General features: G+C 39.0%; 3 protein-coding genes across 9 annotated transcripts; 2 read left to right on the top strand and 1 right to left on the bottom strand.

Moving 5' to 3' along the window:
• The first annotated feature begins 444 nt into the window (after positions 1-444).
• LOC101160582 (peptide YY-like) lies at positions 445-1954 on the top strand. The gene is made up of 4 exons (XM_020710138.3): positions 445-547; positions 695-877; positions 967-1056; positions 1827-1954. The coding sequence occupies exons 2-4, from the start codon at positions 714-716 to the stop codon at positions 1849-1851; spliced, it is 279 nt and encodes a 92-aa protein (XP_020565797.1). The 5' UTR covers positions 445-547; positions 695-713; the 3' UTR covers positions 1852-1954.
• A 2263-nt stretch (positions 1955-4217) lies between these two features.
• pals2a (protein associated with LIN7 2, MAGUK p55 family member a) lies at positions 4218-13397 on the top strand. 6 transcript variants are annotated; one of them, XM_020710132.3, is made up of 14 exons: positions 4219-4463; positions 5594-5667; positions 6066-6182; positions 6377-6495; positions 6991-7143; positions 7401-7550; positions 7741-7968; positions 10678-10809; positions 10883-10985; positions 11073-11144; positions 11238-11399; positions 11465-11667; positions 11738-11866; positions 12454-13397. In XM_020710132.3, exons 3-14 carry the CDS (start codon positions 6152-6154, stop codon positions 12628-12630), a joined length of 1659 nt encoding a protein of 552 aa, XP_020565791.1. In that variant the 5' UTR covers positions 4219-4463; positions 5594-5667; positions 6066-6151; the 3' UTR covers positions 12631-13397. The 6 variants fall into 6 exon arrangements, with proteins under 6 accessions (XP_011483478.1, XP_011483480.1, XP_020565791.1 ...); XM_020710133.3 differs by having other exon boundaries at positions 4327-4467; XM_011485176.4 differs by lacking the exon at positions 6066-6182 and having other exon boundaries at positions 4218-4463.
• On the bottom strand, positions 13310-17854 carry gsdmeb (gasdermin Eb). Of its 2 annotated transcripts, none has more exons than XM_004078087.5 (10): positions 17700-17854; positions 16310-16517; positions 16023-16218; positions 15599-15773; positions 15290-15410; positions 15096-15176; positions 14585-14712; positions 14350-14509; positions 14193-14266; positions 13310-14108 (listed from the first exon to the last, which is right to left on the bottom strand). In XM_004078087.5, exons 1-10 carry the CDS (start codon positions 17826-17828, stop codon positions 13881-13883), a joined length of 1500 nt encoding a protein of 499 aa, XP_004078135.2. In that variant the 5' UTR covers positions 17829-17854; the 3' UTR covers positions 13310-13880. The 2 variants fall into 2 exon arrangements, with proteins under 2 accessions (XP_004078135.2, XP_020565794.1); XM_020710135.3 differs by having other exon boundaries at positions 17677-17784.
• Positions 17855-18833: the final 979 nt, after the last annotated feature.

The following is an 18833-nucleotide window of genomic DNA, read 5'->3' as shown; positions in this document are numbered from 1 at the left end:
GCTTCATTAGAGTTTGTCATGCAGGGTGTGATGAGCAATTTCATTTCAATGAAGATCTTAGATTCTGCTTAAATGTCTATCTTTTTTTAGTTTGCATATATTCAAAATTAGCAATTTAAATATCTGAATGAACAACAGACTCAAAACAATAAATAAATAAAACAATGAATTTTTATTTGTAGGTATGTATACACTTTACTTTACAAAACTAAAATTAAATGCAGAAATCCAGTATTTTGAAAGCATGTAATAATGAAAAATTACAAAATTACAATTACATTTATTTTAAATAAACACTACAAGTAAAACAGCATGACGCTTTTGTCAATGTAACTTTACGTCTTTATTTGCATCCCTGCTAAGCCATTACATGTTTAATGAAGGAGGCAGCAGATATTTCTCAGAAGTAGCTTTAAAGACAAGAGGCCCCCCCCCCCCCCCACTCCCATCCACACTCAGGACACTCTATATAAAGATGGCCAGGGTTGGGAATCTGACAGACGAGCCTTGATCAGTGAGAAAACCCACTTCTGCAGGATTTTTAAAAGTAAGGAATTCCTCGTTTGAGTTAATTTGTTGACTTAGTAGATCTGCTACAGTCCAAGATCATAAACAGTCTGATCTTTGCTTTACATCTATTGCCTAATAACTTTACTGCATTCCTTTTTTTTTACTTGATTTCTCTTTGATCCAGGAAACTGTCCATCGCTGGGATGTCTCCAAACTTTCTGGCTCTCTGCCTGCTCCTCTGTTTTTTCTCCGGCACAAACGCATATCCAGCCAAGCCTCCTGGTCCCCGGGAAGGAGCGCCACCTGAGGAGCTTGCCAAATATTATTCTGCACTGCGACACTATATCAATCTCATTACAAGACAAAGGTTGGTCTTTGACTTCATAGGACTATGAAATGTGGTGTAAATAATGATTTGAAAAAAAAGGGGAATGATGTGTTGGCATTTCTGCACAGGTATGGAAAGAGAGACAACCCAGACACTGTGTTTTCAGATTTATTAGTGAGGGAAAGCACCGAGAGCGTCCCGGGCTCCAACTATATCAGGTAATTTCTTTCATTTGAGGCAGCAGACTTTGCAGTTACTTTATGAGTGGACAAACACAAGTGGGGGTGTAACAAATCCAACCTGTATGATTTAGAGATAAATATCTATGTACTTAACAGTGCAGATAAAGTTTTCCAGATTCCTTGTGTTTCTTCAAGATAATCAAGTATAAATAACATTTGTGAACAAACAAGTAAACAAGAATTAATGGCAAATCCATTCACATTTTAGTTTCATGAGGTTCAGTCCACTGTTGTTTTTCCACATCAAAATAATCCAGACGGAACACTATTAGAACATTGTATCACACTGTATGGTCACATGTCTTTGCTAAATTCAAAGTGTTTCCACACATTGGACTGGAATGATGGACTGATCCGTTTTTGCTGCCATCACATGTGTGTTGTCCGGTGTGATGGTACCTGGTCAAAAAATGTTGTAGAAAGGCAATCCTACTGTGCCTCAATCCAAATGGTGTTTTCCAAAATCAATACAATCAATCTATTTAATTTTGAATCGATTTTATAATGGTATAGGTTAATTGTATCGCAGGAATAAAAACAGATTCATCAGTCAAGTTGATTTGAATTGAGTAGCATGTTCATTACACCCCTAATGAAAAAATTTGCACAAGTGTGGTGTAATACATTTTGTTACGCACGCATTATAAACTTATGAAGAGTTTTAAACTGTAAAAATTAGTTTTTTGATAAAGTACTGAAACGATTGGACTTTCTTTCTTTTTATTGCATTTAATTTATCTACCCAGGTATGAGGGTCTGCCTGTGTGGTGATGGAGCTGTGCCATTGGGCTGTTTTGAAAACTGCTCTCATGTCTGCCAGTGATTTTACATTACCCTGTATTTGCATGGAATAAAGACTGGATTAAGAACACTACCTGCATGTGCTGTCACTTCTTTGCAATTTGTCACACACTGTAGTTCACATTGTGTTGATCTGTATAAAACTTCTTGCTCATTGTAGCTCTTTGTTAAATACCAATTGGAAATAAATTAATAACTGTTACCACGAGGCATAAAATTCCGATGTAGAAATATTTTTCTGCTCTGAAAAACTTACTTTAAGTAGCATTAAAGAGCTTCAAGCCATTCTGAGTACAAGAAAATGACTCAACAGTTCCCTCTACTGGTGGACATCATCCCAACACACTAATGAACCATATCTTAGCTTTTTGTTAGGATCTTTCTTGCATTTATTCTAAAGAAAATGTAAAAAAATAAATAAAATAAAAAACAGCTGTGTGCTTCATAACTGCTCCACACGTTAAACTGATTTTAGAGAGTTCCTGTTGCTGGCTGACAGAAATCAGATTAACACATTAATCCTATCAAGTGACCTGAACTCATCTACAACAACTTATGTGACCCCTTTTGTACTCAAATGCACTGCTGCTTCTCAATAATAACCAGTAGTTAGTGGGTTGAAATTTAATTATAGTTTTGCATTACAATTGCAGCAGTGTGTAACCCTTGTGCTATCCTAGGCACTTTAACATTGGGAGTTGGGTCATCTAGACCCACTAGACAGTGCTCTGAACCTTTTTTCTTCAATGATTTGTGAACCTCACTGGTGTCCATGGATTACATGAAATATTTACACCTTTATCCACTTTTGTCATGGTAGGGAGAACACATCAATGTAAGGGTGGGGTCTTCTGAGATAGCAAGAGGGTTAAACAGGCCTGCACAATAAATCGCAAATTTATCGTTATCAAACAAGCTGTGGACTACATATCGCAAAAGTCGGCGAGAATTGTGATAAATGGTAGCCTTAAATGTGCTAAGACAATCTTATGGAAGCTTGAAGTGTTTAACAAATAAATCCAGATATTTTTAATTTTTAATTTTAATATTTTTAATCAGATGGACTTCTTTACATCATCACTGACCAATCGGATGGAGCCCTTTAATGTCAGGTGCTCATTTGAAGTGTAAGTTATATTGACTCTTATTTCAATTAAACTGTTGCAAAAAATGGAAATGGTGTTTTTGGTTATTTTGCTATTTGTTCATGTATCTCAAGTTATATCGTCATCGCAATATTGATCACTAATATCGCAAATTGCGAGATTTCCATATATCATGCAGCCCTGTTAAGTGTGGAAAAGAGGTGAAGAGGCGAGTGCAGGCAGGTTGGAGCGGGTGGAGGAAAGTGTCAGGAGTGTTGTGTGACAGAAGAGTGTCACCAAGACTCAAAGGAAAGGTGTACAAGACAGTGGTGAGACCAGCTCTGCTCTATGGGTTAGAGACGGTAGCAGTGAGACAGAGACAAGAGGCTGAGATGGAGGTAGCGGAGATGAAGATGTTGAGGTTCTCCTTAGGAGTGACCAGGTTAGACAGGATAAGGAACGAGTACATCAGAGGGACGGCTCATGTTGCCTGTGTTAGTGACAAAGTCAGAGAAGCCAGACTGAGATGGTTTGGACATGTTCAGAGGAGGGATAGTGGATATATTGGTAGAAGGATGTTGGAGATGGAGCTGCCTGGCCGGAGGGCAAGAGGACGGCCAAAGAGGAGATATATGGATGTCTTAACAGAGGACATGAAGTTGGCTAACGTTAGGGTAAAAGATGTTCATGATAGAGTGAGGTGGAAAAGGATGATTCGCTGTGGCGACCCCTGATGGGAAAAGCCGAAAGAGAAAGAAGATGCAGCCCTGTTAACCAATATTTGCAATGCAAAATGCACATCAAGTATGGTTTTATCTTCATATAGAAATGCTGCTCCATTCCAGTTTCACTAAAGTAAAGTAAAATGTAAACGTACATCACTCTAAAAATACTATAATAATATTTAATATGTATTAAATACTAAACGTATGCATTAATACATCTAATAATAAAAAACATCAAATTTAAAGGTTGATTTATGTGTGTAAACAAAATTAATCCACTGCAATTCTGGGATTCTTTCATTTTGAAAACAATTTCTGTAAACAACTATATTTGTTAATTATATTATTAAAGTTTTACAATTTTTATTTTTTTATTCTAATTTTATTTCATTTAATTCCATTTCACTTTATTTTATTTTACTCTGTAGTTTAAACAATTACCAGCCAGAATTGAGTTGTGGGCAAACAGAAAACCATTTTTTAAAAATTATTTTATGTATTTATTTCTATTATTTTATGTTATATTTGGTGCTGGTAAATCAGCCTCAGACGTCGTGTGAAGAGGTTGACGGTACGACAGTCGGAACACCGGCGGGTACTGGATGACACCAGTCCTGCTGCTGACTGACTGGTCTGGACGGGGAGCACAGACAGAGACGAGGGAACGGCAGCACGCTAGAGGGCTTTTACTAACCACACACTAAACATCAGTGATTGTGGAGCTTTTACAAACCGGAACCATGACGAAATAAATGGACGCTGCATACAAACAGTAGGTAAAATACACATTTTTTTGTTTTGCGTTTAAAAAGTAGCAGTGCTTTCACGAACCCCACAGCAGCATGGTAGCTACATAACTAGCTAGCTTCCCCCTCAATAGTTAGCTAACTTTGACTCACTCTGGAAGCCGCTGCAATGCAGATAAAGCAGCTGTCAAAGATATCGTGTTCGATATATCAACCTTTCTTGAATAACAACAATAAAACTAGTATAATTGTAAGAATTAAAGTTATTTGTAGCACTGGCGATTAGTTGCTACCAATTAGCATCGCTACGTACATCGTCCGTAAGCTAGTACGAGCCGAAAAATATGCAGTAAAAATGTTAAATAAAACATGACACTACACAGTTTGAATGAACGTGACTCTAATTGCTTATCGTACGTTTTATATAGATCATAAAATGTACGTTTAAGGCAGTTATTGGCGCTTAGTAGCGGCATTCACAGATGTACACGTGCATGATCTCATGCCAGTCTCAAATCACAGCTCGTTATACTGTCAGGACTTCACCTGCCTTTTTGAAGTTGGTGTTTACGTCTCTGTTAGGACACGTCGTGGGAATAACCCCAGTTAAAACTTAAAACAGGGTGTGTCAGTAAATGTCAGCACACTTTTTGGTTTCTGAAAGTTGGCACTACTAGTAGTTGTTTTTTCTGAGCTATTTCGAAAACTGATTGCATTTTTAAAAGATTTTTGTGATAAATGTTTTGCACATTCAAGATTCTCAGTTCTTCAATTAAATTGTCTTCCATGGCACTTCACTATTCAAGTATGCCATCGCGTTTATTAAAAAATATTTGCTTTTTTTAAAAATAAAAAATATATTTTTGTAAAATTTGCTGAACTCTGGACCGACACATTGATTTTTTTTAAAGTTCTAATCAGCTTTTTATCTATTTTAAAAGTGTTCCCAGTGGTCTTTTATTTATGATTATGATGTTGTTGTGGAATGAACACTACTTCTATAGGTTAAAATGGTGTTCATTCTCTTTATTTTTATTGTACTAATAATTCATTTAGAAGTCAGTGAATTTAACATTAATAATGTATTTTCTCTACTAGCTTAAATTGAGTTAGTTTTTTTATCACATTTTTTTCTCCCCTCCCCTTGTCTGTTTAGGACCGATGATTGTTTTCTATAAAAAAACAAACTTAGTGCTGACATGCTGCTGTGAGGATTTAAACTGTTTTCTGGTGAGTTTTTAATGTTTACCTTTGGCTTAATTTGTTCCGAACCTCCCAATCTTTACCTTTTAATGGAAATTACACAGTATTTTCTTCAAGATGTTCAGATGGTGTAGTGCCTTACTTTAGGTGATGATGCTTTAGTGAACTTCTTCCAGCTCTAGTGGAGCTGTTTTTGATTGTAAACAGAACATGTTTGCACAGAAATTGTCAAACCTTTACCCCAAAGAACAGGACTCATGGCTCGTTATTTACGCCATTTCTGTGTCTATGCATAAAAAAACATGTTCTGTGCCATTTTTTCCCCCTTTATTTATCAAATAAAAATACTTAGAAAAGCTGGTTCACACCATGCTATGTGTGAAGATCACACGCTCTATTCACTTATCCATTCTCCGGTTCTCCAGTTTCTCTGGGTTCTATAAGTGGCCGGTGGTTGGCTTTTGACCCTGTTTATAAAGTTTCCCCATCCTGAGCCGAGGGATAGTCAAACATGACGGTGGCCAATGCAAAGTCTGGCTCAGGTAAGCCCTCAGCAGCAGCGCTATGACAGGCCCTCTTTGATGCAGAAGCAGTAACATTGTTCCGCGCTAAATTTGACTTACAGCGCACTAATGGATCCTTCCTGCAACTCTATGCTTTTTATCTACTCTGTAGTTTTCTGCAGTAACAGGTTTTTATGAGCTGAGGGTTTGTCAAAAATGTTTTTGTCCTTCAGCTATGCAGCAGGTACTGGACAACCTGAAAGAGCTGCCATCAGGCACAGAAGCCAAAGACATTGACCTGATCTTCCTCAGAGGCGTCATGGAGAGCCCCATCGTCACGTCCCTGGCGAAGGTACACCGCACACTGAGGACGCCACTTCTGTGGATTCTTGAAGTGCTTTTAGAACTGTAATCTCCTTAACTAGCTTTCTGGCTCCACATGGGACCACTTTAGCTCTGTTGTACAACATGCGCTTCTACAGTTTAAGCCAGCCAGGTAGAGAAGCAGGCAGTTTACAGGTGTAGTAGCAATCATTATAAAATGCTAAGGTTTCCCGTGACGTGCCAGATGGCGTTTTCTCACATGTCAGACATGTACAATAGAGGTATGATGTCTAGATATGTTCTCACATGTCAACAACATCTGGAAATTCAGCATTTTGTTGGGTAGATGTATGTCTTTTGTTCCAAAAAACAAGTTGAATGCAAAGATTCACTAAAATATTTTTTTTACGTGTCTAATATTTTTCTTGGATTGTTTTTTTGCTTTTTCTTTTGAAATCTCCCAACTGGTTCTTGGTCATGCTTGCACTCATACGTCCAGCCCTGTTTTGGTGTTTGGCTTTAGGCTCACGAGCGTCTTGAGGAAGTCAAGTTACAAGCCGTGGGTGACGATAATGTTCAGCTGGTCTCAGAGATTCTGGACTCCATCGGGAACATGCCAGAAAAAGACATTGCTGCTGCCGAGCTCGCCAGAATCCTTCAGGAGCCTCATTTTAAGGTATGATGCCCCCTTAGACCGTTCAGTTATGTGGTTGGAGGTGGCTTTTCTGTGCTCTTCATCAACATGAAGTTATTTTTTTTCTGTTTGATAGCTGGCTATGTTGGTTCTTTTTAGCATGTTTCAACTTATATTGACTACTCAGCTTAAAAGAAAAGAATTACTAAATGACTTTAGTTATGTGATCAGAAGAATAGAAACACGGCTGTTTTCACATTTAAAGACTTTCTGTGTTTTGGTTCTCTCTTTTGTCTTAGTCTTTGATGGAAGCTCATGACAAAGTGGCTGCGAAGTGCTACGAAACGCCACATGTCTCAGCTAACAGCAACTGCCTGTTGCCCAGTTCTTTCATGCCAGCAGACGCTGTCAGAGTCATCGGCATCCAGAAGAAAGCGGGGGAACCGCTGGTAAGTTCAGCAGCAGAGAAAACCTTTAAAATTCTTTATTCTGTCAGGTTTATTCACCAAGCAGGGACTTGGTTTTCAAACAACCATTGAACAAATGCAGGTTCCTTCTGAGAAGCCCAACACTAGATATCCCCTCACTGATATTTATGAACTGAGGACGTGGGTCGCTGACTGACTGCTACTCCTCCAGGGGGTCACGTTCCGCGTCGTGCGAGGAGAGTTGGTTGTTGCACGAATCATGCATGGCAGCTCGATCGACAGGCAGGGAATGCTGCATACGGGGGACGTCATCTGCGAGCTCAACGGTCGAGAGGTTGGAAGCGATCCTCAGGAACTCCAGAAGCTCCTGAGAGACTGCAGCGGGAGCATCACACTGAAAGTCCAGCCCAGCTACAAAGACACGCCAGCACCACCGCAGGTGAGGAAAGGCTGGATTTTCTTCCCACAAAATTAATCATTTTGATGTGAATCAAGGTTGCGAGTTCATTGGGATTTCCTTTAATCCAACCTAATTCGTTGTGAATCTGTTGTGGATTGGGCGAGAGCCGCCTGACCCCGGCTACTGACAGGACGCCAGGCTTTCGAAAACTGAATCCACGAGGATCTATTAATAACACTTCACACGCTAACTAGGACATACAGCACTTTGTTCACTTTAGCGTTCTCTCTGCTGTCCGTACTGTAACAGCCATGCCTGAAGCTGACACCGGAGTGGACTGTGGGAATTATGTCACACTTTAACCTCTGTGCTGAGTGGCACTGAATCCTAATCTGGATCCTACTTTTGCATGCCTTTATTGTCTGTTTTTTGCTGTCTAGGTGTGGTGAGCCATTAGGATTTTCTTATCTCTCAAAGTTTCAAACCAGCATTTTTGTTCATGTTTAAACATAAACTAAACAACCTTTAAAATTAACAAAAGAATAAAAGAAACGGCTGCACGGTGGTGCAGTGGTTAGCGCTCTTGCCTCACAGCAAGAAGGCCCCTGGTTCAAGTCCCGGCTGGGGGACATGAAAAACTACATCAACGGGGGACCTTTCTGTGTGGAGTTTGCATGTTCTCCCCGTGCATGCGTGGGTTCTCTCCGGGGTCTCCGGCTTCCTCCCACCATCCAAAAACATGCTTCATAGGTTGATTGGCAACTCTAAATTAACCATAGGTATGACTGTGAGAGTGAATGGATGTGTGTTTGTGGACATTCTACCCTGCGACAGACTGGCGACCTGTTCAGGGTATCCCTTGCCTTCGCCCACAAGTGGCCGGGATAGGCTCCGGCAACCCTGTGACCCTGAAAGGGAAAAACGGTACAGAAAATGAATGAATGAATAAAAGAGACTTGAGCAAAAATGTTAATTTATTTCTAAATGGAGCATTTTCTTCCTAATACAGTTATCCCTCATTTATTGTGGAAATTACTTTCTAAAATATAGATCAAATCTGCAAAGTAGTCAACTTTAACATTTATTATATATGTTTTTAGGCTGTAAAACTCCTCACTACACACTTTATACACATTTCTCTCTTGTTTAAAGTCCCTCTCTGATCATCATTTGATCTATTTTAAAATCGTTCCCAGTGGTCTTTTAATTATGGTTGTGCTGATTTTAGCCACACAAAAAAAACTTTTGTTGTTTTCTAGGACATGGTTTTGGCAGAGCGGCAGTAGTTCGTTAGAAATTCACCTCTGAGTTGTGGCTTAGACTGTTGGCGTGGAGTAAGCCTACCCTCATTTCCCATGATCCCTTTGTTTACTCAATCCCGAAAGCTTACAGCTCCTCACACCCCCAACCTAACATTAGTGGGGCAAAAAAAATGGCAAGCAAATCGAAGCTATCCAGCCGTACAGTTTTGAGCCAGAAACCAACTCAGATGAAAACAAAGACATTATCTGATCTGGTCGTCTACAAGTGAAGCATCAGAATTGAGCAGAGCACGGATCTTGTGGCCCGCCTTGCGTAATTTCTATGCCACAAATACGCTGTTTTTCAAACTGCATTTTTTTCGTCTGCTCCTGATTCACAATGATTTGAATAAAAAAATACTCAGACATTCCATGTTAAGTTTAATTTCCCTCTTTAATGTCCATCATGAGAAAATGCCAGAAGAATATGTTATATACACAAAAAAACACAACTTTCATCGGAGTGGGTCCTTTAACTTACAAAGTTTACAGAAAAATCAAATCAGTATTATAGAATATAACAAATGATCTGTTGTACAGGAGACACTGCACGGAGGAAAGTGATTGGCAATAGTCTACGACGAATCAGGATGTAAAACACAATACAGAACACAATACAATGGTAGAAAAAAACATGCAATACAATGCATTAAAAGCAATGGAACATTGAATCTTCTTTTTGAAAACTAGGGTTTAATTTGCTATTTTAATTCATCAAAGCCATTAAAGCTATTTCTCTTATTTTATATAAATATTTGTAATATCTTAAATAAAATTTACTATGGAACATTCCACCTGTGTTTGGATTATTAATGTGAAAATAGATTTTCTTAACCCAACACAATGTGGTTTAGGATGAGAATAAAAAAAAAGACAATAACAGAATTGTGTTAAGTTGGAAATCCTGACAGTTTTACTCATGTCACTGAGCTCCCCGATCACTGACTCTGCTGCCGTCTTTATTGTTTTCTTTAAAGCAGATGTCATGTTTGGTGCATGGTCGCCTGTAGGACTTTAATATTGCATTACACGTTTGCGCTTGCTTGGCACAATGGCAGGCTTTGACACCAGATCTGTGTGGTGGGCGAGATGACTCACAGCCGGTTACGTCCTGTGTAGTAAACGCTCTCTGTAGGAGCGCAATGATTTATTAATGCTCCCTCCACTCCAGTGCTGATGGAAAAAATGTGCTTCGACTTTATTAATGAAATAGAATTGGTCATCCATCTTTGAAACATCTTTTACAATTTTCTTCCTCAGAAAATATATTAGTTTTGAACTTGTTTGAAATATCTCCTACAGCCTTTGTTTTTGCAGTATTTCTTCGAGATCATATTTACATGTGTAGTAGAAGGCTTTTTGGTAGTTTTTTTTTAGATCATTTGTTTACTCTGCTTTCTTGTGTGCAGCTTACTTGGCTCCTAACTGTTTAATTCCTACATTGCAGGTTTTTCTGAAGCCTTTCTTCAACTATAATCCAGCCACGGACAACCTAATTCCCTGCAAAGAGGCGGGCCTTCCCTTTTCTAAAGGAGAAATTCTTCATGTGGTCAACAAGGAGGACCCCAACTGGTGGCAGGTGAGTAAAATAAAATGGTACTACAATTCAGGTGTTGGGTATGGATTTCCTAATTCATCTAATTCCCTGAAAGGCATGTAAAGTTGTTGGAGGAGCGTCTGGCCTCATACCTAGTCAGTTTCTGGAGGAGAAGAGGAAAGCTTTTGTGAGAAGAGACTGGGACACCAAAGGCACAGGTCAGCCCCTGTTTTGTTGTGGTGCTGTCCATTTTGGTGTGTTTGAGTTGTCATTTATTTTGCCTCTGCATTTGTTTTCCATGTCAGGGATGCTCTGTGGGAGCCTAACTTCCAAGAAAAAGAAGAAAAAAATGATGTACATCACTTCTAGGAATGCAGGTTCGTACTAGTATTCCGACATATGTTACAGCAAGTATTTCTTGGTGTTCCTCAGGTGCAATTCTCATTCTGATTTTGCATTGCCTTGAGCAGAGTTTGATCGTTATGAGCTGCAGATCTATGAGGAAGTAGCCAAGATGCCCCCTTTCCAGAGAAAAACGCTGGTTCTGATTGGCGCCCAGGGAGTTGGTAGACGGAGCTTGAAGAACAGACTTATCGTGATGAACCCTCTGAGATACGGAACCACTGTGCCATGTAAGTGTGGGAAGGACACAGAGAGAGTCGTCTGCTTTGGGTGTCTGATTTCTGTTTTCTTCCAGTTACATCACGGCGTCCCAGAGAAGAGGAGAAAGACGGGCAGAACTACTGTTTTGTGACGCGCGAAGAGATGGAGAAAGACATCAAAGAGAGCCGGTACCTGGAGCACGGCGAGTACGATGGCAACCTCTACGGTACAAAAATAGACTCCATCCACGAGGTGGTGGCTGCAGGGCGTACCTGCATCCTGGATGTGAACCCTCAGGTCAGTCCAAGATGCCGTGTGAAGACTTGCTGTTCTCAAAGCTCTGCTGGTGACACGGTTTTCCGTCCAGGCCCTGAAAGTGTTGAAGACGGCTGAGTTTGTGCCCTTCGTGGTGTTCATTGCCGCTCCTGAACTGGACACGCTACGAGACATGCACACAGCGGTCGTCAATGCCGGCCTTACAACCAAACTCCTCACGGTAACACAATTCAAATGCTTACCAATAGTGACAATGAGTCTGTTGTTGTTTCTCTTAAAGAATCACTCTAATGAACATGGTGTTTTTAACATGTGGCGTTTTTCTCATGATGGAGGACATATATAAAGAAAATGAAGCTTCAGATTGCATTTCTGAGTATTTCTTTATTCAAATCATTGTGAATCAGGAGCAGAAAAATTAAGGAAGTTGGAAAAAGATTGTACTTAAAAATACACTGCTTCCTGCTCTGCTCCATTCTGACGGATCCACTTAAGACTACCGGTAGATCCACGTTTACCTCGTCTGAGTCGTCTGCTTAAACATTGCTCGCCTTTTATGTTATGTAATGTTAGATTTGGGGTGTGAGGGATAAGCTAGCAGGAGACTGCGCAAATGGAGAGCTCCACTTCAACTCAGCTGAATTTCTAATCACCACTGCTGCTCTGCAGAAACTATGTCCTGGAAAACAACTCTTGATTTTTGGGTAAAGCCGCCCAATATAATTGAAAGACCCCTTGAAAACACTAATAGAAAAGATCAAAAGATGATTAGAGTGAGACTTTGAAGTTGTGTTGCTTCTCCAACAGGAGAACGATTTAAAAAAGACCGTGGATGAAAGTGCCAGGATCCGCCGCGCGTACAGCCACTACTTCGACCTGACCATCGTCAACGACAACCTGGACAAGGCCTTTGAGCAGCTGCTGGATGCAGCCGAGCGACTGTTCATCGAACCTCAGTGGGTTCCGGTCAGCTGGGTTTATTGATGCTCCGACCCCGCCCCCCTCTGGGAAAGAAGACGCGGTTGAGCTGCCTGACCGATCGGCCGTCACAAACATTTGCATCAGTCACCTTAATCTAAATTGCCAGATGTATCTCTAGCACACTATGCAACTTTGGACACACATGAAGTGTACTTATTTATTGGCAGTTTTCTTTTTTAATATTTGCTTTCCAAAGGGATTAAAGAAACACTGACCTGTGTGTTAAGTTGTTTTGATAACAATCTAAAGGGTTTTGCCAATTCACTCTTTTTACATCTTTGTGAGAAATGTATTTATTCTGTAAAGTGAGGGCTAGGTTTCTAAAGTGAATAATACCTCAGTGTTAACAGTTTACATCGCTTCATCTCGTCGTGTCATTACAAAACAGAACTTTGGACCTTTTATTCTTGTTCTTCCACTCAGTGTCAGTGAATAAGACACTTGGCCTGTCACTGTCTAGTGTTGCACTCAGAAGAAGAAAAGCAATATTATCATGTTTACCAAGTTAGTCTCTTTTTTCCCCTCAAACCTTTTAACCGTGCTGGTGTTGTTGGATGGAAGTGTTGGACTGGCAACATCTGGTGTTTTTGTGCACAAACACTTATTTTTCAAGGATTCTTGAACAGGGTACTGCATCTCTGTGAGCCATCCCTTTTGATGTGACGTTACAAAAACCCAACTGTTTAAATTAAAAAATCCACATTTATTTTACAGTGTTTCAAATAGGAAAGTATTTTCAAATGTCAAATAAAAAAAAACTTGTTTTCTAACGATGATGCTTTTTTTCTTTAAATTCTAAAACAGAATAAAAACAATACAAGTCTTGGTTAACAAAGTACTCTTTAGTATCACTGGGAAAAAACATGTCCGTAACAACAAATGTCAGCGAATAGTCACAAGAAGTTAAATGTTTATATGGAACGGAAACAGATTTTTGGCACAGAATTCCTAAAAATTACAAATTTTTTTTTACAAAAAGATATCAAATTGAAAGTAAAATTTACAGTAAAAAGATAAAATCATGTGAATCTATTAAAGCTTTTTTCTTAATTTAAAAAAATTAAAGTACAATTATTCAAGTTTTCATTAGTACTGGAGAAATATTTATCAGATCCTTTTCATTTTGGGATTTGTGTGAAATATTCCATTAAATATTTAAAAGTTCACAAAATGTCAAATCAATTGTACAGCAGAAGATATTCATGGATAAGCACCAGTTATTGGTCTAAAATATATGTTGAAGGTTTTGACCCTCAGTTTGACTTTGCTTCAGTGTCCAATGAGGCGAGACCTCTGATGCTGATGCAAAGGATCAGGGGCAGGTTTCCTGAATGAGGCGTCACTTTAGTGCACAACACATCATCCTTATTAGTCAGGGACACATTCATGGACTCAAACAGATGTTTGGTCTCTTTATAGATGTTTGCCTCCAGCTCCAAACTGCTCAGGGGCTTTTTCCTGCTTCCTGACACACACTGCACCTGCAGCACATGAATGAAAGTGTAATAAGATTATTATAGATTGATTATGTCGTATTTATTTTAGGACAAACAGTCATCACTGACCAGTAATTCCAAGGTTTGCAGCACTTTTAGGTTGATGGATGTTCTTAAAATGGTGAGACAATCACTGGGCATCTCTGAGAAGCAGACAGAGATAAAGATCTTCACATGTTTACCCTCCAGACCTAAAAAAACAAACAAGCTGCAGAACATTTCTCACCCTCCAAAGCGCTGGTGATGAGATGGAAGGCTGAGAGGACAGAGACTGCTTCATCACATTTCCCCAGCAGGTCGAGGACCGCTTTGATGTTCTTTTGATGAGACTCCGCCAGTCCGGATTCGCTCAGGTCCGGCTTCTGATCCACATGCATTTGATCCAGCTGGCGCACATAACTGGCACGTTTACAGGCCAACATCTTTCTATAGTAGTTTACATTTCTGTTTTTCCCTCTTACCGCATTTTGAAGTGTGCTGATGGCTAACGGGCTCTGCATGAGCTCTGAGATTTCCTGGAGCAGGAATGACTTCCTGGAGGCAGGGAGAGCTGTCAGCAGGTGGAAATGATCCTCCAGGGAGTCCAGCTCTGACGTTTAACAGATGCAACATGGACTTTAAATGCAATTTCTCTGGAACGAATATCCAAACTGATGCATGAATGTGACCTGCTTTGTTTAATCAAGACTCTCTCGTGCATTTTCAACAAAAAACTGCCTCCTGAGGTTCAGTGTTAAACTAAACAAGGCTTCACTGATAAAAAAGCAGAAATGAACAGGAAGCGGCTGTGTGGGTTTTATGGTTTCTACCTAAACATGCACCATCTAAGGTAGGTCAAGTTCAAGTCACAGATACAACTAAAATCCCTCTTCAGTGGCTCTTTGGGAAGTTATATAAATAAAAGTGTTTGTTTTTAGTCCATTACCTGTTTGTCCCAAAAGAGTAACGGAGTCTGAGAACCCAGTTCCTCACCTTTCTGGAGGTCCAATGATTCTGAGCCAACTACAGAGTCCGTTTCATATCCTCCATCTGTGTCAGACGTTACACACAGATCTGCAAAACGCACACGTTTTCATTTGGACTCAAAAATCTCAAGACACGTTCCGACATACGAATATCATATACTCAATGAAGCTTAAAAATGTAGATGAGGAAAAACCACTCACCAAAACGCCCGTCCTGGTGGATCACTAGCTCTGACACGCCGTAAGCTAATGTGGTGGAGATGGGAATTTCAATGGTGACATTACTGTCTTTGGTCAAGTTGGTATTGTCCTTTAGTGAAACCTGGGAAAATGGTGACAGCCATCGTGAAGAAAAAAAAGCAGTTTCCACAAAAATCTAATCTGAAACATCTAAAAATCTACATTTTTTTTTTATTTGATTGTAATTTTCTTCTTACAAAAACAGAAAATTGTTGAGTTTAAATTAAACATGTTAGTGATTTGAGCCATTTGTCAGTCAGGGTCTCACACCTTCTTGCTCAGGGAGCCAAAGAAGCTCAGGCTCCCTGCACACTGTCCGCTCCGCTCCTCCTCTTCTACCACTGAGCTCAACGTAGTGGTCAGAATGCGCTCCTTCACAATCCCAAGAACCGTTTTGTGCTTCTTCATGGTCTGACGGATCAGAACATGTGACATATCCAGAGCCCTATGCCAGTGAATGACAAAAAAACAACAACATTTTTTACAGAATAATAACTGGATTTTTTATTATAGTCATTATTGATTCAAAACAACAATGCAAAACAAACTAATCCAACATGTTTATTTGCTTGTGGAGTTAGTATTCAATTGATGCTCCAGCTCTGTCTGAAGCTTTATGGTTGGACAAAGATCACGTCTGCTGTTTGGAGATCTCATCTCCACTGTATTTGGAATCCCGACAGTAAAAACTAACCTGTCTTTTAAGTCATGCAGCAGTTTCTGTAACTCCACCTCCTCTTTCTTCAAATCCCCAAAGCTGGACTTCAGTGTGGAGGATCCTTTTCCTGTGACACTGCGGCCCCCGGCATTACTCAACTCGGCATTGACGGATGCTTGAGTCAAGTCAGAAAATGTTCCGCTGTAGTTGAGGAAGTCTGTCTCCGTCACTTCTGCAATCCAGGAAATGTTTGCATTGTTTTTATTTTTTGATTGATCAAAAGTTAATGAAGTAAAATCATGGCAAAAGCCATCACTGCACACCTGCTTTTATTGGATTGTCTCCTGTCAGCACATCGTTGAGTGTAAAATCAGTTGGAACGTAATTGGGCTTCTTCCAGAACCAGAATCGGTTGTGCTTCACCACCACGGTCAGGAGGTGAATGTCGTCATTCCGACTGGAAACTGGGATTAACAAACCCTTTTTATCCACTTCATCCACAAAGTTTTTGGTCGCTAGGGCAAACATTTTCTAAGGGAAGGAGGAAACAGAACAAATGTATTTTGTAAAACACACTAAACTGTATTTTGTCAGGCAAACAGGTCAAACCTGTTGTCAGTCCGTATGGTGAAACCTTTGATGCTCATTTGAAATAAACTATACGCTAATGTCAGTAGGTGAACGCTCGAAAACAATAATGCTTTATGAATGTTATTCAACTTTTTGCTCACTGATGTTGAATAATAAGACCTGGAAGACATTAAAAAAAACTAGAAAGTTTAATTTTACAGTTGTAGAGATAATCAACTGTTCTTGATCATAATTTTATCATGAAATTCTCCCAAACAAGAAACATTTCTGCTCACTGGTGTTTAAAGTGATATATATGGTAAATGGAATGACAGCCAGCAAATTCGTAGGTTGCATTAAAATCTAAAATCGTCTTCCAGACCAGCTGTTCTGCAGGTTGACGTTATCTCTCTGTTCTTTAGGACAGCTGGACTTTAAACAGTCATTTAGAAGATGTTTTGCTGCTCAGATCCTAAAAAAATAAAACTACTCGCATAAGCGGACAAAATAACTCCTGATGAACCTTTAGGTTTAGTTTAGAAAAACAGAATCCAGTCCTTGTTGCTCTGTAATGACGAGAGCAGAATTACTGTAACTTTACTCTTTTTTGACTATATATTTCTCCCATAAAATAAGTTAACATTAAACCTTTTTTTCATGGATGATCACAATAAAATTGACTGTTCACAGTATTAAATCCAGCAAAATGTACTTTACATATTTGGAGAAATTAATGTTCATAGTCAACTTTTTGATGTTAAAAAGGAGTAAAATGACAAAATTTATACAGTAATTCTTTTCCCTTAAGCATAATAAAGTCACATAAAACCTTCTATTGTTTTTACAGTTTGCAATAACTTTGGCTCTAATTGAATTCCACGAGTTGCACTTTTAAAAATTGTCCTTTTGAATGTCTTGAACTCCCAGGCGCTACTATTTGACTGCAGTAGTAAAACTAGCTAACAACTTTCGCTACTTCCGTTATTCAACAAACACAAGGACTTTAAAATGAGCTCTCCTCACTTTAAAGCTAAATAGTTTTAAACAAAACACCGGGTTTGATATTATAAAGTATTAAAACATGAGGACACCAACTAAAAAAAAGAAAAAAGTGTGTTACCGCATTTTTTATTTGAGTTTTACCTCCAACCGACGTTCCTCGCGCACAAAGGGCCCGTGTCGTTCGTGTTTTGATTTTGCGCTAATGACACTTCCGCCTTGAGTGTTCTGCATACAGGAGGCGGCGTCACGGACGCCCCGCCCCTTACACATCTTTCAGATACAAAACAACAAAACCAAAAAAATAATCTTTAAACCCTTGTGCTATCTTAGCTGACCCCACCCTTACATTGACGTGTTCTTCCTACCATGACAAAGGTGGATAAAGGTGGAAAGATTTCATGTAATCCATGGACACGAGTGAAGATCACAAATCATTGAAGAAAAAAGGTTCAGTGCACTGTCTAGTGGGTCTAGATGACCCAACTCCCAATGGTAAAGTGCCTAGGATAGCACAAGGGCTACAGAGATTTTGTTAGTCGTTCAAATTTATTATTTAAAAACAATCGATCTAATCTATCAAATACTGGGTTTTCAAAACCCTTTTCCAATAATTTCCTTTTTAAATTGTTTTTGGTCTACCTGTCACGTTTTCTTTGTATACAACTTTGTTTTACAAAAAAAACTTTTGAATTTCAAACAAGCACATAAAAGTCAATTTTATGCCTGTTTTATTTGCAGAAAAAATAAATGGGTTAAAGTAAAAAAAAAAAATTGGAATGATAAATAACTTAATAGTTTAAAAAATAAAACAATACATAAGTACGGTCCAGTAATTGAGGAAAAAAACTGTTTAAAACAGATTATTTTTTATTCCGTCTAAGAATTTTAAGTCAATTCTTTGTTTCAAATTGGTCATTTTTGCATAAATCTATTGAATTTGAACTTGGGACCTTCTTCAAGCAAACAAGAACCTCATCAATAATATTACGGTAATCTGTGAGTTTTTTGTACTTTTACGCCCTAAAGTTGAGCTGAAACTCCTCATAAATAATTAGAAAAATATTAAGCATCACAATTGCTTGTTAAAGTGAGCTCAAAAACAAATTAAGGCCCTAAAGCAAAACATATATTTCAAAATCAAGTGTCTTCTTTTAACAGACCAAGACAGAATTTAGATTCTTGTCAAACAGACTTGTCCAAAACAGATATTATGTGATGAGGACCTTGGTTTTTATCATTTATTTTGGTTGTTCAGTTTTATTTATTAAATATTGC

Source organism: Oryzias latipes, chromosome 16 (genome assembly GCF_053564925.1).
Source record: "Oryzias latipes strain Hd-rR chromosome 16, Olatipes_Hd-rR_3.1".
Classification (NCBI taxonomy): Eukaryota; Metazoa; Chordata; class Actinopteri; order Beloniformes; family Adrianichthyidae; genus Oryzias; species Oryzias latipes.
Note: the sequence above shows the minus strand (reverse complement) of the source record. Positions and strands in the feature narration are given on the sequence as shown.

Coding starts and splice junctions, on each gene's coding strand:
- gsdmeb (XM_004078087.5), bottom strand. CDS start 17,828: ATGTGTAAGGGGCGGGGCGTCCGTGACGCCGCCTCCTGTATGCAGAAC. Junction 15,774..16,022: donor CTGCATGACTTAAAAGACAG/GTTAGTTTTTAC, acceptor TCACTGGCATAG/GGCTCTGGATATGTCACATG. Junction 15,411..15,598: donor TTGGCTCCCTGAGCAAGAAG/GTGTGAGACCCT, acceptor CCATTTTCCCAG/GTTTCACTAAAGGACAATAC.
- LOC101160582 (XM_020710138.3), top strand. CDS start 714: ATGTCTCCAAACTTTCTGGCTCTCTGCCTGCTCCTCTGTTTTTTCTCC. Junction 878..966: donor AATCTCATTACAAGACAAAG/GTTGGTCTTTGA, acceptor ATTTCTGCACAG/GTATGGAAAGAGAGACAACC. Junction 1,057..1,826: donor CCGGGCTCCAACTATATCAG/GTAATTTCTTTC, acceptor TTATCTACCCAG/GTATGAGGGTCTGCCTGTGT.
- pals2a (XM_020710132.3), top strand. CDS start 6,152: ATGACGGTGGCCAATGCAAAGTCTGGCTCAG. Junction 7,144..7,400: donor TTCAGGAGCCTCATTTTAAG/GTATGATGCCCC, acceptor CTTTTGTCTTAG/TCTTTGATGGAAGCTCATGA. Junction 7,969..10,677: donor ACACGCCAGCACCACCGCAG/GTGAGGAAAGGC, acceptor CCTACATTGCAG/GTTTTTCTGAAGCCTTTCTT.